General features: G+C 47.0%; 1 protein-coding gene across 1 annotated transcript; it reads left to right on the forward strand.

Annotated features, from left to right (window-relative positions):
* Window positions 1-734: 734 nt before the first annotated feature.
* On the forward strand, window positions 735-11,793 carry LOC133347683 (BRICHOS domain-containing protein 5-like). The gene is made up of 6 exons (XM_061560176.1): window positions 735-1,607; window positions 3,435-3,572; window positions 4,675-4,815; window positions 7,308-7,403; window positions 9,244-9,394; window positions 11,204-11,793. Exons 1-6 carry the CDS (start codon window positions 1,479-1,481, stop codon window positions 11,296-11,298), a joined length of 750 nt encoding a protein of 249 aa, XP_061416160.1. The 5' UTR covers window positions 735-1,478; the 3' UTR covers window positions 11,299-11,793.
* Window positions 11,794-12,012: the final 219 nt, after the last annotated feature.

Consider the following 12,012-nt stretch of genomic DNA (forward strand, 5'->3'; position numbering starts at 1 on the left):
CCTGAGCTGGTTTCCCCGTGCGCATAGTCCACATTGACGAGATGCTAACTACCTCGCCTGGTATATACAGTAGGGGGTTGTGGGTTCGATCCCGATCCTGATCCCGACCCTGACGCCTGTATGTTTGGAGTTTGCATGTCTCTCTCCCCGTGCTCGCGTGACATTTTATCCGGGTCCTGTAGGTTTTTTCCCTCCACATTTTAAAAACACGCGTTTAGAATATTTGGCTGCTATAAATGTCCACATGATAAGCCACTTCGTTGATCTATCGTTTGTGGCCAGGTCACTTCTGAAGAATAGCTATAGAGCTCTGTGGACCTTACCTGGTAAATTGAACAATCGTTAGTCATCATGAGGCCTCCTTTGCCAGTAGCAAAATATAATAAATCGAAATATAATAATAGGGTTTTTACCCTTTTTTCTGGCAACAAACCTTAAACTTTTTTTTACAAGGAATCATGTTTGCATTAACCACAATACCTGCAGTCAAAATGCTTACCTCGAGCCCTCATTACTCTGATAGTGCGTTGTCTTTGAGTTGTGCGCCTTTTGGCGTCTTCTGGTCGAACACCAAATGAGACTCGGCTCTAAGCAAAGCTGTCTCTGGTGTGGACCAATCAATTTCAAGGACAATGCATACATTATCAGAGTGTGTTTTTTGTTTGCATTCTGACTGCAGGTATTGTGGTTAATGCAAACATGATTCCTTATAAAAAAAAAAGGTTTCAGTTTTGTTGCCAGAACAAAGGGTAATAAACCTATTATTATAATCGTTAGTCAGTTATAATTAGGGCCTTTTTTCTTCTCTATTACGCCGATGTGTTTTCCCATTTCCCGTGTGTTTGTAACTTGCTTTTTTAAGATTCCGTAGCGTCTAAGCGATTCGTGAATACAAATCCCTATCATTCCCGCTATTCCTTATAATCCCATTCGGTCGTCTATCAGAGAGAGAGAGGGAGAAACTCGCCGCTATGGGAGATGTGGAACCTCCACCACAGCCTCTGACCCACCGATTGAAATGGGCATCCAGCCCAAAACGCTCATTGGCTCGAGAAGGCCCTTTGTCTTTTGACTCGAACAATCTATCTATATATCCAGGAGTCATTATTCACAGAAAGGGGCTACAAAGGGGGGCCTCTAAAACCCAATACACGTGGCAAATGGCGCGGCACCAACACTCGGGCACGGCGCCAAACATGCCAGCAGGTAAGGGGACACGGACGGACCCTTTGGGAAACGGTGCCCCTCAACCCTCTCGTGCACTGCGAGAATGCGAGAAGGAATGATTGAACTTTGAGCGAGCTGCCGTGTCGCAAGAAGTCCAAATACCTCCTACAGCGGCGTCACCACACTGCTGCACCTGCAGGTCAGAGTGGTCTAACGTAGCCTCCATCATCTCGTGATCCGTCAACGCTGTCTTGGAGAGTCTCTGTATTACAGGAATTGGTGCGGGATCGCTACGGAACCCCGTGGGCCGAATGCAGGAACTGGACGGGTCCCGGACAGAGGGACCAGGATCGCCGATGGAGGGAAGTAAGAATGAGTTGGGACCGAGGTCAGTGGAGATGCAGCCAGGCCGAGACGGAGAACATTCATCGTCGTCGCACGTGAGTTCACGCACATCGCGAGAACATGCGGTTCACTTCACGATTATCCGGCGTTGTGGATTCGCCGTGCTTGCGAGGAGAGAACATGAGCTGCTCCTCACTTGTCGACGGGTCAGTGACTCGGTGTTTCACGTGACCGCAAATAAATTGGCAAGTGAACCGATGATATTATTTCCGTGCTTGAATATACCAATTGTGCTGTGTCCATGCATTACTCCAGAATTCGATCAAAGCCAAACGCAGAGTGCAATTGCTCATCCTGTGTGGCGTCCCTGAGCCAGTGGTGGAAATTCCACATTCCCATGGTGGGTGCCAGGTGTTTCCAAAGGATGATTGTGGTTGCCGTAGTAGTTGCTGGCTAACAGCACTGTCCTCAACAGTCAGCAAGGATTATATGGGGCATCTTTGGCTTTGTCTTGTGATGGAAGCCGTCATGATGATGATGAGGACATTCGTGGTGCTGATGGCAATTTTAATCAGTGGTGATGATCATCAATGTAGTTGGGGGGGGGGAATGATGATGTGCTATTTGTGGTCGTGGTGAAGGAAGTTGTTTTGATGATAGTTGTAGTAATGATAATGGTAATAGTGGTAATTATTATAATAATGACTCGTAGAGAACCCGAATGCTCTGAAATGAAAATAAGAGAAAGCTGTCCATACTCATGATTTTCACACAATCTCCTGTACTCAGAGGAATAAATGTAATTAGCTTTGTATGTGATAACACAATGCCAATGTATTAAGTATTGCGAGATTTGTATGTAATATTGTCGATGCTTTAGTGAATATTCTGGAGAAATTGTTGCATTAACAGACGCACAAATAGGAAAATGAACCGTGGTCAGTCTTTTGTATTCGTTAGTCCCACCTCTGCAGTGTTGCTATCGATGATTATGTCTTTCGATTTTTTTTCCGCCCTTTTAATCTATTTCGATGTGCATTCCTTACACGGAATATCCCGTGTAGCCAGTTACCCAGCTAGTTTCAGTCGTAGCGGCCCGGAGCAGCCACTCACAATTTTATTATTGTTTGTGTGGAAAATTATAATTATTCCAATTATGGTGGGAGTGGTGGTAATGCTAATACGATGCAGTCGTTATGGTGATGATGACAGAATGAATGACGGGTTTTTTTCTTCACATCTATTATTCTCCTATACGCGTTCCAGAGGCCTTTACAGCACATCGAAACACATTTGAAAGGGCACCCCCAGTGGCAGCTATTCCTTGGCACAATGAAACACAGCACCCAAGCGGCCGGGTGCTCTCTGGTGTGGACCAATCAGTTTCAAACAATGCATATATGATTATCAGAGCATGTTTTTTTGTTTGCATGTTCACCACAAGTACGTGTGGTTAATGCAGACAGGATTCCTTGCAAAAGGGTTTCTGTTTGGTGTTTTAACATCTTAACACCTAAATTTCGATTTAAAGCTTTCGTGACTGCAGGGATTCATATTCTTGGTTCTTTCGGTAAAGTCACGTAGAAGGGAAATAAAAATAATAAAATAATATATGTTGTATCTTATTTTATTATTATAATATATATGTTTTATATTATTTTATTATTTCCCTTCTACGTGACTTTACCGAAAGAACCAATAACATCTTAACACCTGTTGTTTTATTGCCACAAAGGGTAAAACCTATTGTTATACAACGGGCGTTTGTCTGCTGGTAGGGGGAGAGAGGAAGGGATTGCTTTGTACTAATCCCAATTGAGAACTTGCGAGTCATTTCCGAATTTGGCAAATGTTGGACCCCGTGACCGTGGTAAGTCGGGAATGACATTGGTACTGATGACGCCGATGGTGTCCTTCTGCAGCCCATTGGCTGGCAATGCCCCCGAGCCGCCGCGTGCGCCGTGGTGCTGGCTGGATGCGGGGTGGCCCTGGCTGGTGTGTGCGCCTTGTCTCTCCTCGCCATCCTCAATCGACGGTCGCACCAGCAGCAGCAGCAGCAAGTGCGAATATCATAATTCACAACATACAGGTTTTGACAAATAACTCCAGCCCTCGTGATGCGTCTCGTCATTTCTTGCCAGATTATATTGTGCCAGAGCTCTCGACGTATGTGCAATTTGAAGGTCTCGTGTGTTCATTCAGACCATCATCAACAACTCACGACCACTTTGTGGGAAGTAAACAGTGGTTTTTCTGTTCGATTTAAAGCTTCAAAGACTGCAGGGATTCATCTTCTTGGTTCTTTCGGTAAAGTCACGTAGAAGGGAAATAATAAAATTATAAAAATAAAACATAATAAAATAAAATTCTACGTGACTTTACAGACAGAACCAAGAAGATGAAAAGTGATTTTCCTCTGAATAGACTCACACTTACCATAGGGATGTGGAATTTCCACAATGGGTTCAAAGGATCGCCATAGCAGATCAACATCACCCGGCATTTGTAAAAAATAAAACCAATGGTTCATCATTGACACTATAACAGATATCACACAAAGTTACTTTATGTTGGCGACTTAACTATTGAGTGTGTTGTGCAGTGCAACAACACCTGGGTGCACAGTGTTGGATGAGCCCAGGTGCCAGGCTATGAACACATCGGCAGGCAGTGGACAGAAGGGGACTCATTTCATTATTTAGACCGGGGCCCACGCAAATCACGCTACGATGCCACCGTGATCATTATAAATCTCAGCACGGTGCGGAGATGTTAACTGGTATACAGGAGGTCGTGACGCCTGCTGTATATTTGGAGTTTGCATGTCTCTCTCCCCGTGGTTGCGTGGATTTTTCTCTGGGTCCTCCTGTTTTTCCCTCCACATTTAGAAACAACATGCGTTCAGAGAATTTAGCTGCTATGAATTTCCAAATGATAAGGAGGCCTAACCCTAATTAATGTATGGGTCAGAATCTGTCAACACTGTACAATGGACACCCCTGCTCATGTTAAGCCACTTAGTGAAGCTATCATCTGAAAAATAGCTTCATAGTTCAGTGGGCCTTACCTGGGAATATAAATACATTGATTATAGTTCATACGACCCCTGACCCCCTGCCCTCCCCTCCCGGAACGGGGTGAGGGAGGGGAATTCTCGTCCAGCAGTGGACCCTGCCGTGCCGGGAGCGTGGTCACCACCGGGCGAGTTGCTCCCTGGAGGTGGACACCACCGGGGCCACCCTCACCGTGACGGTGCCACGGGATTCGGCGGAGCCTGCACTGCTCGCGATGGACGCGCGCCACGTGAGTGCAGATTCGGAAACGACGCACGGAGCTTGACACCCCTATTCCATTTCGATTTAAAGCTTTCGTGACTGCAGGGATTCATCTTCTTGGTTCTTTCGGTAAAGTCACGTCAGAATGGAAATAATAAAATAATAAAAATAAAACATTATAAAATAATTCTCTGAGAATTAATAATAAAATAAAACATAATAAAATAATTCTCTGAGAATTATTTAATGTTTTATTTTTATTATTTTGTTATTTCCATTCTACGTGACTTTACCGAAAGAACCAAGAAGATGAACCCCTATTCCACTGGCACATCCGAGCCCGTGCCAAGTCGTGCCGTCGTGGCTTAGGAGGCAAGAGGTCGGATTTTTTTTCCACTGCGGTATCCGAACCGTGCCACCGATGATGTCACACGCAATGGGAGGAGGGGCTGTAGATGCCGTCTCCTCGCAGCGTACTGACGTCACATGCAATGAATGCCTTGTCAGCTCCGCCTCCTGTCCCTGCTTGGCCCCTGAGGTGAGCTTTATACGTCTTGTGAGAGACCAAGAGACCAGCATATCGCAGTTTGGTCACAGTTCGGCACGTCAAATTGTCAGTGGGAAAAACCGTCACGTGCTGTGAAGACGCCGTGCTGGCTCGGCTCGGATGTGCCAGTGGAAAATGGGTACAGAATAAGGCATACATACCAAACGTCCACCTTTGCCCAGGACAGTCCCGGTTTCACGAAAACTTGTCCGCCCCCCCCCCCCCCTCCAGTCGGTATATTCTGGTTTCATATCTTCTGGCCCCGACGTTCCAACTTGTGATCGGGGCAAGGGGTGGTGGTGGGGCTAGCCGAGTCGTGGGCAGGGTGGGGTAGAGGAGTAGGTCGGAACCTATGAGCAGCGGAGCAGGGCCAATGTCAGAAAGGGGAGGGGCACTCATGTAGGCGGGGCTAGTAGGTGAGTGGGTGTGGCTATTGAAAGTGGGCAGGGCTATAATATAATGTTTCACAATGCGCATTCCATTTCTAAGATCCCAATGCGCAACGCATGAAAAGCAGGGAACAAAAACAGAACCAGGGCAACCGATCAAGCTAAAGAGGGAAGGCCGCGTTAAAGAGATGGGTTTTCAAAGCAGACTTAAATATATCTACCGACTCTGATTGCCTGACTTCAAGTGGCAAGGCGTCCCATAGTTTGATTGCCACGCTAACAAAATTCATAATAACGTTTTTGGGTTAGATCGCGTTATTTATAAATGTGTCGTAACCCTCCACCACCCGACACGGCCCATTATCAAAAAAAGTGTCACGTTGACAAAAGACAAATAGTTCACTACTTTAGCCCACCGGTGTGTTGAAGAGTGAAACTACAACATTTACAATTTTTGAGTACGACGTTTCGCTGGTAATTGCATCCAGAATCATCGGGCAATTCGCCAGAATTGGCCGTGTCGGGTGGTGGAAGGTTATGACACATTTATAAATAACGCGATCTAACTCTTTATTATGAATAATATTCGTCGCGAAAGCCTACGTGTTAAACTGACGCTAACAAAAGCCCGATCACCAAAATAGTGCAAACCTAGACCTGGGAGTGCTGAGCAGTTGTAGATCAGAAGATCTTAAGGACCTTGATGTAATATCTAAATGTATTAGTTCCTGCAAGGCTGAGAGGGAGGGGGCTGCAGGCTCAGTCCTGTGTCCCGGTTAAGCCTCCCAGGTGATTTGGTAACTTCACTGTAAAGCCATCAATTGCGATTCCATTGACACAGTCAATGTGAACGAGTCATCACGAGCAGAGCCGATGATGCCACCACCAATCATTTGACAATCACTCCCCTTCCTCCTGCCAGACCGTAAAACGTTTGCAATGTCAACACCCAATCTGAAATGTCCTTTATGACAGTCTCATCGCCATCTCCCTGGAGCTACAGGTCTTTCCCTCCTCGGTTGCAAATCTGTGGGTGTCCTAATCTCCGAATGCTGAATTTATGTCGCTGTAACTTGCCTATCTTGCACGCATGCCCCATCCATCGCAGTACCCAGTTCATAAAGGATGACGAAGATCTTCTTGGTTCTTTCGGTAAAGTCACGTAGAAGGGAAGTAATAAAATAATAAAAATAAAACATAATAAAATAATTCTCACGACGTTTCGGCCACAACGCAAGCAGCCGTCCTCAGGTGAAACCAGGTCTGTCGAGGCGACACTGCTTGCGTTGTGGCCGAAACGTCGTGAGAATAATTTTATCATGTTTTATTTTTATTATTTTATTACTTCCCTTCTACGTGACTTTACCGAAAGAACCAAGAAGATGAATCCCTGCAGTCACGAAAGCTTTAAATCGAAAGATGACGAAGATGTTGCTGCTTCTGCTGCTGATGTTCGTAAGAAATGTGTGATGATGGTGATGCTTCAAATTATACTGCTGTGGTTGCTGCTGCTGCTGATCATGATGCTACTGCTGATGATGCTTCTGACGCTGCTACAACTGAGGATAATGTCTCTGTGCCCAGCGAGTCGTGTGCTTGAGGGAGGCGCTGAGGAGCGGGTGCGTCGTGAGGTCAATGACCCCGCGCGAGATGGAGTGTGTGCGTCTCACGCTGCAGCAGGTACCAGCACGAGCCTCGAGCTCCTCGCCATCCTCACCACGCTCACCATCCTCACCACCCTCACCGCGCTCACCATCCTCACCATCCTCACCACCCTCACCGCGCTCACCATCCTCACCATCCTCACCATCCTCACCATCCTCACCGCGCTCACCGTCCTGACCGTCCTCACCGTCCTCACCGTCCCCACCACCCTCACCGTCCTCACCGTCCTCACCACCCTCATCGTCCTCACCGTCCTCACCGTCCTCACCGTCCTCACCGTCCTCACCACCCTCACCGTCCTCACCGTCCTCACCACCCTCACCGTCCTCACCGTCCTCACTGTCCTCACCGTTCTCACCGTCCTCACCGTCCTCACCGTCCTCACCATTCTCACCATCCTCACCATCCTCACCATCCTCACCGTCCTCACCGTCCTCACCATCCTCACCGTCCTCATCGTCCTCACCGTCCTCACCATCCTCACCGTCCTCACCGTCCTCACCGTCCTCACTGTCCTCACCGTCCTCACCATCCTCACCGTCCTCACCGTCCTCACCATCCTCACCGTCCTCATCGTCCTCACCGTCCTCACCGTCCTCACCGTCCTCATCGTCCTCACCGTCCTCAACATCCTCACCATCCTCACCATCCTCACCGTCCTCACTGTCCTCACCGTCCTCACCATTCTCACCGTCCTCACCATTCTCACCGTCCTCACCATTCTCACCATCCTCACCATCCTCACCGTCCTCACCATCCTCAACATCCTCACCATCCTCACCGTCCTCACCATTCTCACCATCCTCACCATCCTCACCATCCTCAACATCCTCAACATCCTCACCGTCCTCACCATTCTCACCATCCTCACCATCCTCACCATCCTCACCGTCCTCACCATCCTCACCGTCCTCACCATTCTCACCATCCTCACCATCCTCACCATCCTCACCGTCCTCACTGTCCTCACCGTCATCACCATCCTCACCATCCTCACCATCCTCACCGTCCTCACCATTCTCACCATCCTCACCATCCTCACCATCCTCACCGTCCTCACCATCCTCACCGTCCTCACCATTCTCACCATCCTCACCATCCTCACCGTCCTCACTGTCCTCACCGTCCTCACCATTCTCACCGTCCTCACCATTCTCACCGTCCTCACCATTCTCACCATCCTCACCATCCTCACCATCCTCACCGTCCTCACCATCCTCAACATCCTCACCATCCTCACCGTCCTCACCATTCTCACCATCCTCACCGTCTTCACCATCCTCAACATCCTCACCGTCCTCACCGTCCTCACCATTCTCACCATCCTCACCATCCTCACCATCCTCACCGTCCTCACCATCCTCACCGTCCTCACCATTCTCACCATCCTCACCATCCTCACCGTCCTCACCATCCTCACCGCGCTCACCGTCCTGTCGCGGCTCAGCTGCAGGATGGCAACCACGGGCACTGGCCCCTCCCGTTCCACTGACGACCTTTCGACCCCCTGCCATCGCCTACCACCCGCACACGCCCGACTGCCATATTCATGTAGTTTGGTGCTGTCCCGGTGGTTTTATACAACGCAGGACAGGTGAGATAACAACAACAAAACACACCAAAGGCGTCGAGTTACTCTCGTCTTGGCTGCGAAAGGAAGTTATCACCCCCGGTTTTTCAAGTTCAAGTTATGGTGGCAGCGTGTGCGTAATCGCATATGTACGTGTGTTTCAATGTATGCTGAACTTCTTTCGCGCCGTACGTAGCCAACCGTGCGAATCGGAGGTGCGGGGGAAGGACAACCGACGTTAACACGCAAAAAGCAGTTTTGAAAAAAGAAGTGTGCATTTGGCAGGTCAATTCTACGACGCCGGTGATGAACGACACCGCCACAGCGAGGACAGACCCTGAGCTCTACGACCAGGTGGATGAGGAGCTGGTTTTGGGATCCACCGTACGAGCCCTTTGTAGAGCCCGACCGCCCAGACGGGCAAACACCCACGGCGGTGGGTCACTCGCACAACATCGCACACTCACTCAGCGATTCCTCCACCCGTGTTAAGGACTCATTGTACGCGACCGACTGCGTCGTATCATCTCTTAGGGGGTCGCCACCGTGGCAAAATGTTAACTACCTTGCTTGGTATACGGGAGGTCGTGGGTTCGATCCCGGCCCTGACGCCTGTGGATTTGGAGTTTGCGTGTTCTCCCCGTGGTCGCGTGGATTGTTCTCTCCGGGTCCTCCGGTTTTCCCCTCCACGTTTAGAATCAAACATGCGTTTAGAGTATTTGACTGCTATAGATTTTCACGTGATGATAAGCCACTTCATTGCGCGATCATATGTGGCTAGATGGCTTCTGAAAAACAGCGGCATAGCTCAGCAGCTCTTACCTGGTAAAATAAAATAAAATGTTTTTTAGTTTAGTACTTTGTCCAACCACCATGCAACACTTCTCTTTCTGCTTCTCACCTCGAACTGCACTACTCTAGAATCCCACCATGATCAACCCAAGAGACGTACTAACTCGTGTCCATTACATCTTTGATAGTGCTGTTTGTGGCTGGCCGCTTCGCGATTTTGGGTCTTTGCGCCTGTACTCAGCAAACTGCAGCGAAGTAAACACCAAAGGCGTGCCCGGAGAAAAGCCAAGCTCAGCAGGGGAGAATGTTTCAATGTGCAGCAGTTAGGACTTTTTTGAACATCCGTCATTGGCCCAGGGGTTTTTCGTATTGAGGCATGTTTAAAAAAAGAAATAGCATCCACAATTTGGAAAGCAATAACACCTCTCGAAGCCAAACTCATCTGTGGTAGATCCTTTGTGGAGTGATGTTGGGTTTTCCAGCACACTACAATTAAATGAGCATACAGTACTCTTGAACACCTCCACTTAGGTGTATGGCTTGTATGGAAACTCATGATTAAATGTACAAGTGTGACAGCCTAAGGACGTCTTCAATGCCTCTGATCGCTTTTCCTAAATTCACAATGGTTGACATGAACACTTTGATGCAACACTGAATAAAAATGGAAATTTCCGGTAAGGTCAACATGATTTGAATAATCTTTAGATTTTTTTGCTGTTTATTGGATGTAAAAAAAATTTAATGTCTATCCGAGGTTATTTTATCGTGGCTAATCAGTTCATATCAGAAATTAGTAGGCCTAACCCGAATTAATGTATGGGTGAGAATCTGTCATCCCTGTACAATGGACACTCCTGTTCATGATAAGCCACTTCGTTGAGCGATGTCTGTGGCCAGGTCGCTTCTGAAAAGAGAACCTGATGGCTCGGTGGGCTTTACCTGCTAAAATACAAAATAGTTTAGTTTTCATATTCTTGGTTCTTTCGGTAAAGTTACGTGACTTTTATTTTTCGATTTAAAGCTTTCGTGACTGCAGGGATTCATCTTCTTGGTTCTTTCGGTAAAGTCATGTAGAAGGGAAATAATAAAATAATTTTAAAAAACATTATAAAATACAATTCTCACGACGTTTCGGCCACAACGCAGGACGGTTGCTTGTGTTGTGGCCGAAACGTCGTGAGAATTGTATTTTATAATGTTTTTTACGAAAGCTTTAAATCAAAATTTAGTTTAGTTTTATACGTATTTTTTTTGTGTGACTTGATAACCTTTCACATACTTCGCACTGCTGTCGTGTTTTTGTACCGTTTGTTTTTTGTTGTCACGTTCTGACCCCGTGCCCCGACTCGACATCTGTGAAAAAAATAGCTTCATAGCTCATCGGATTCCTCCACCAGTCTGGATAAAGATTCTGATTCTGCGGTGATCCGTGGGTGTTGTGGGCAAGCAGGGAAGGAGAGATCCCTGCTGCATTTCTGCGTGGATCTGTGCTTCCCAACCAACACCTGCATCACTGTCTGCCTCTACTACTCGCCGTACTTCTGACTGCTGGGAAAACAGCAAACATCACCGACTCGCAGCTGGCGTCGGGAAGTTTGCTTTGTAAAACTACTGTTGATTACTTGAGGTGTTGGGACCAACTGGACATCTGTGAAAAAATAGCTTTATATCATTAGACCTCCTTTGCCAGTACCAAAATATAATAATAGGGGTTTTCCCCCTTTTTTCTGGCAACAAAACTGAAACTTTTTTTTTTACAAGGAATCATGTTTGTATTAACTACAATACCTGCAGTCAGAATGCTTACCCCGAGCCCTCATTACTCTGATGGTGCGTTGTCTTTGAGTTGTGTGCCTTTTGGTGTCTTCTGGTCGAACACCATGTGAGACTAGGCTCTAGGGAAAGCTGTCTCTGGTGTGGACCAATCAATTTCAAGGACAATGCATACATTATCAGAATGTGTTTCTTTGTTTGCATTCTGACTGCAGGTATTGTGGTTAATGCAAACATGATTCCTTGTAAAAAAAAAGGTTTCAGTTTTGTTGCCAGAAAAAAAGGGTAAAAACCCCTATTATTATATTGTCACTTCCAAAACAACAAAATCATAATCTTTATTTATACTGAAGGAATCCGATTAGCTATAAAGCTCTTAATAATAGGGGTTTCCCCCTTTTTCTGGCAACAAAACTGAAACCTTTTTTTACAAGGATTCATGTCTGCATTAACCACAATACTTACAGTCAAAATGCAAAAAAAACA

This window comes from Lethenteron reissneri, chromosome 3 (assembly GCF_015708825.2).
Source record: "Lethenteron reissneri isolate LAM-NWPU_2019-01 chromosome 3, ASM1570882v1, whole genome shotgun sequence".
In the NCBI taxonomy this organism is placed as follows: domain Eukaryota; kingdom Metazoa; phylum Chordata; class Hyperoartia; order Petromyzontiformes; family Petromyzontidae; genus Lethenteron; species Lethenteron reissneri.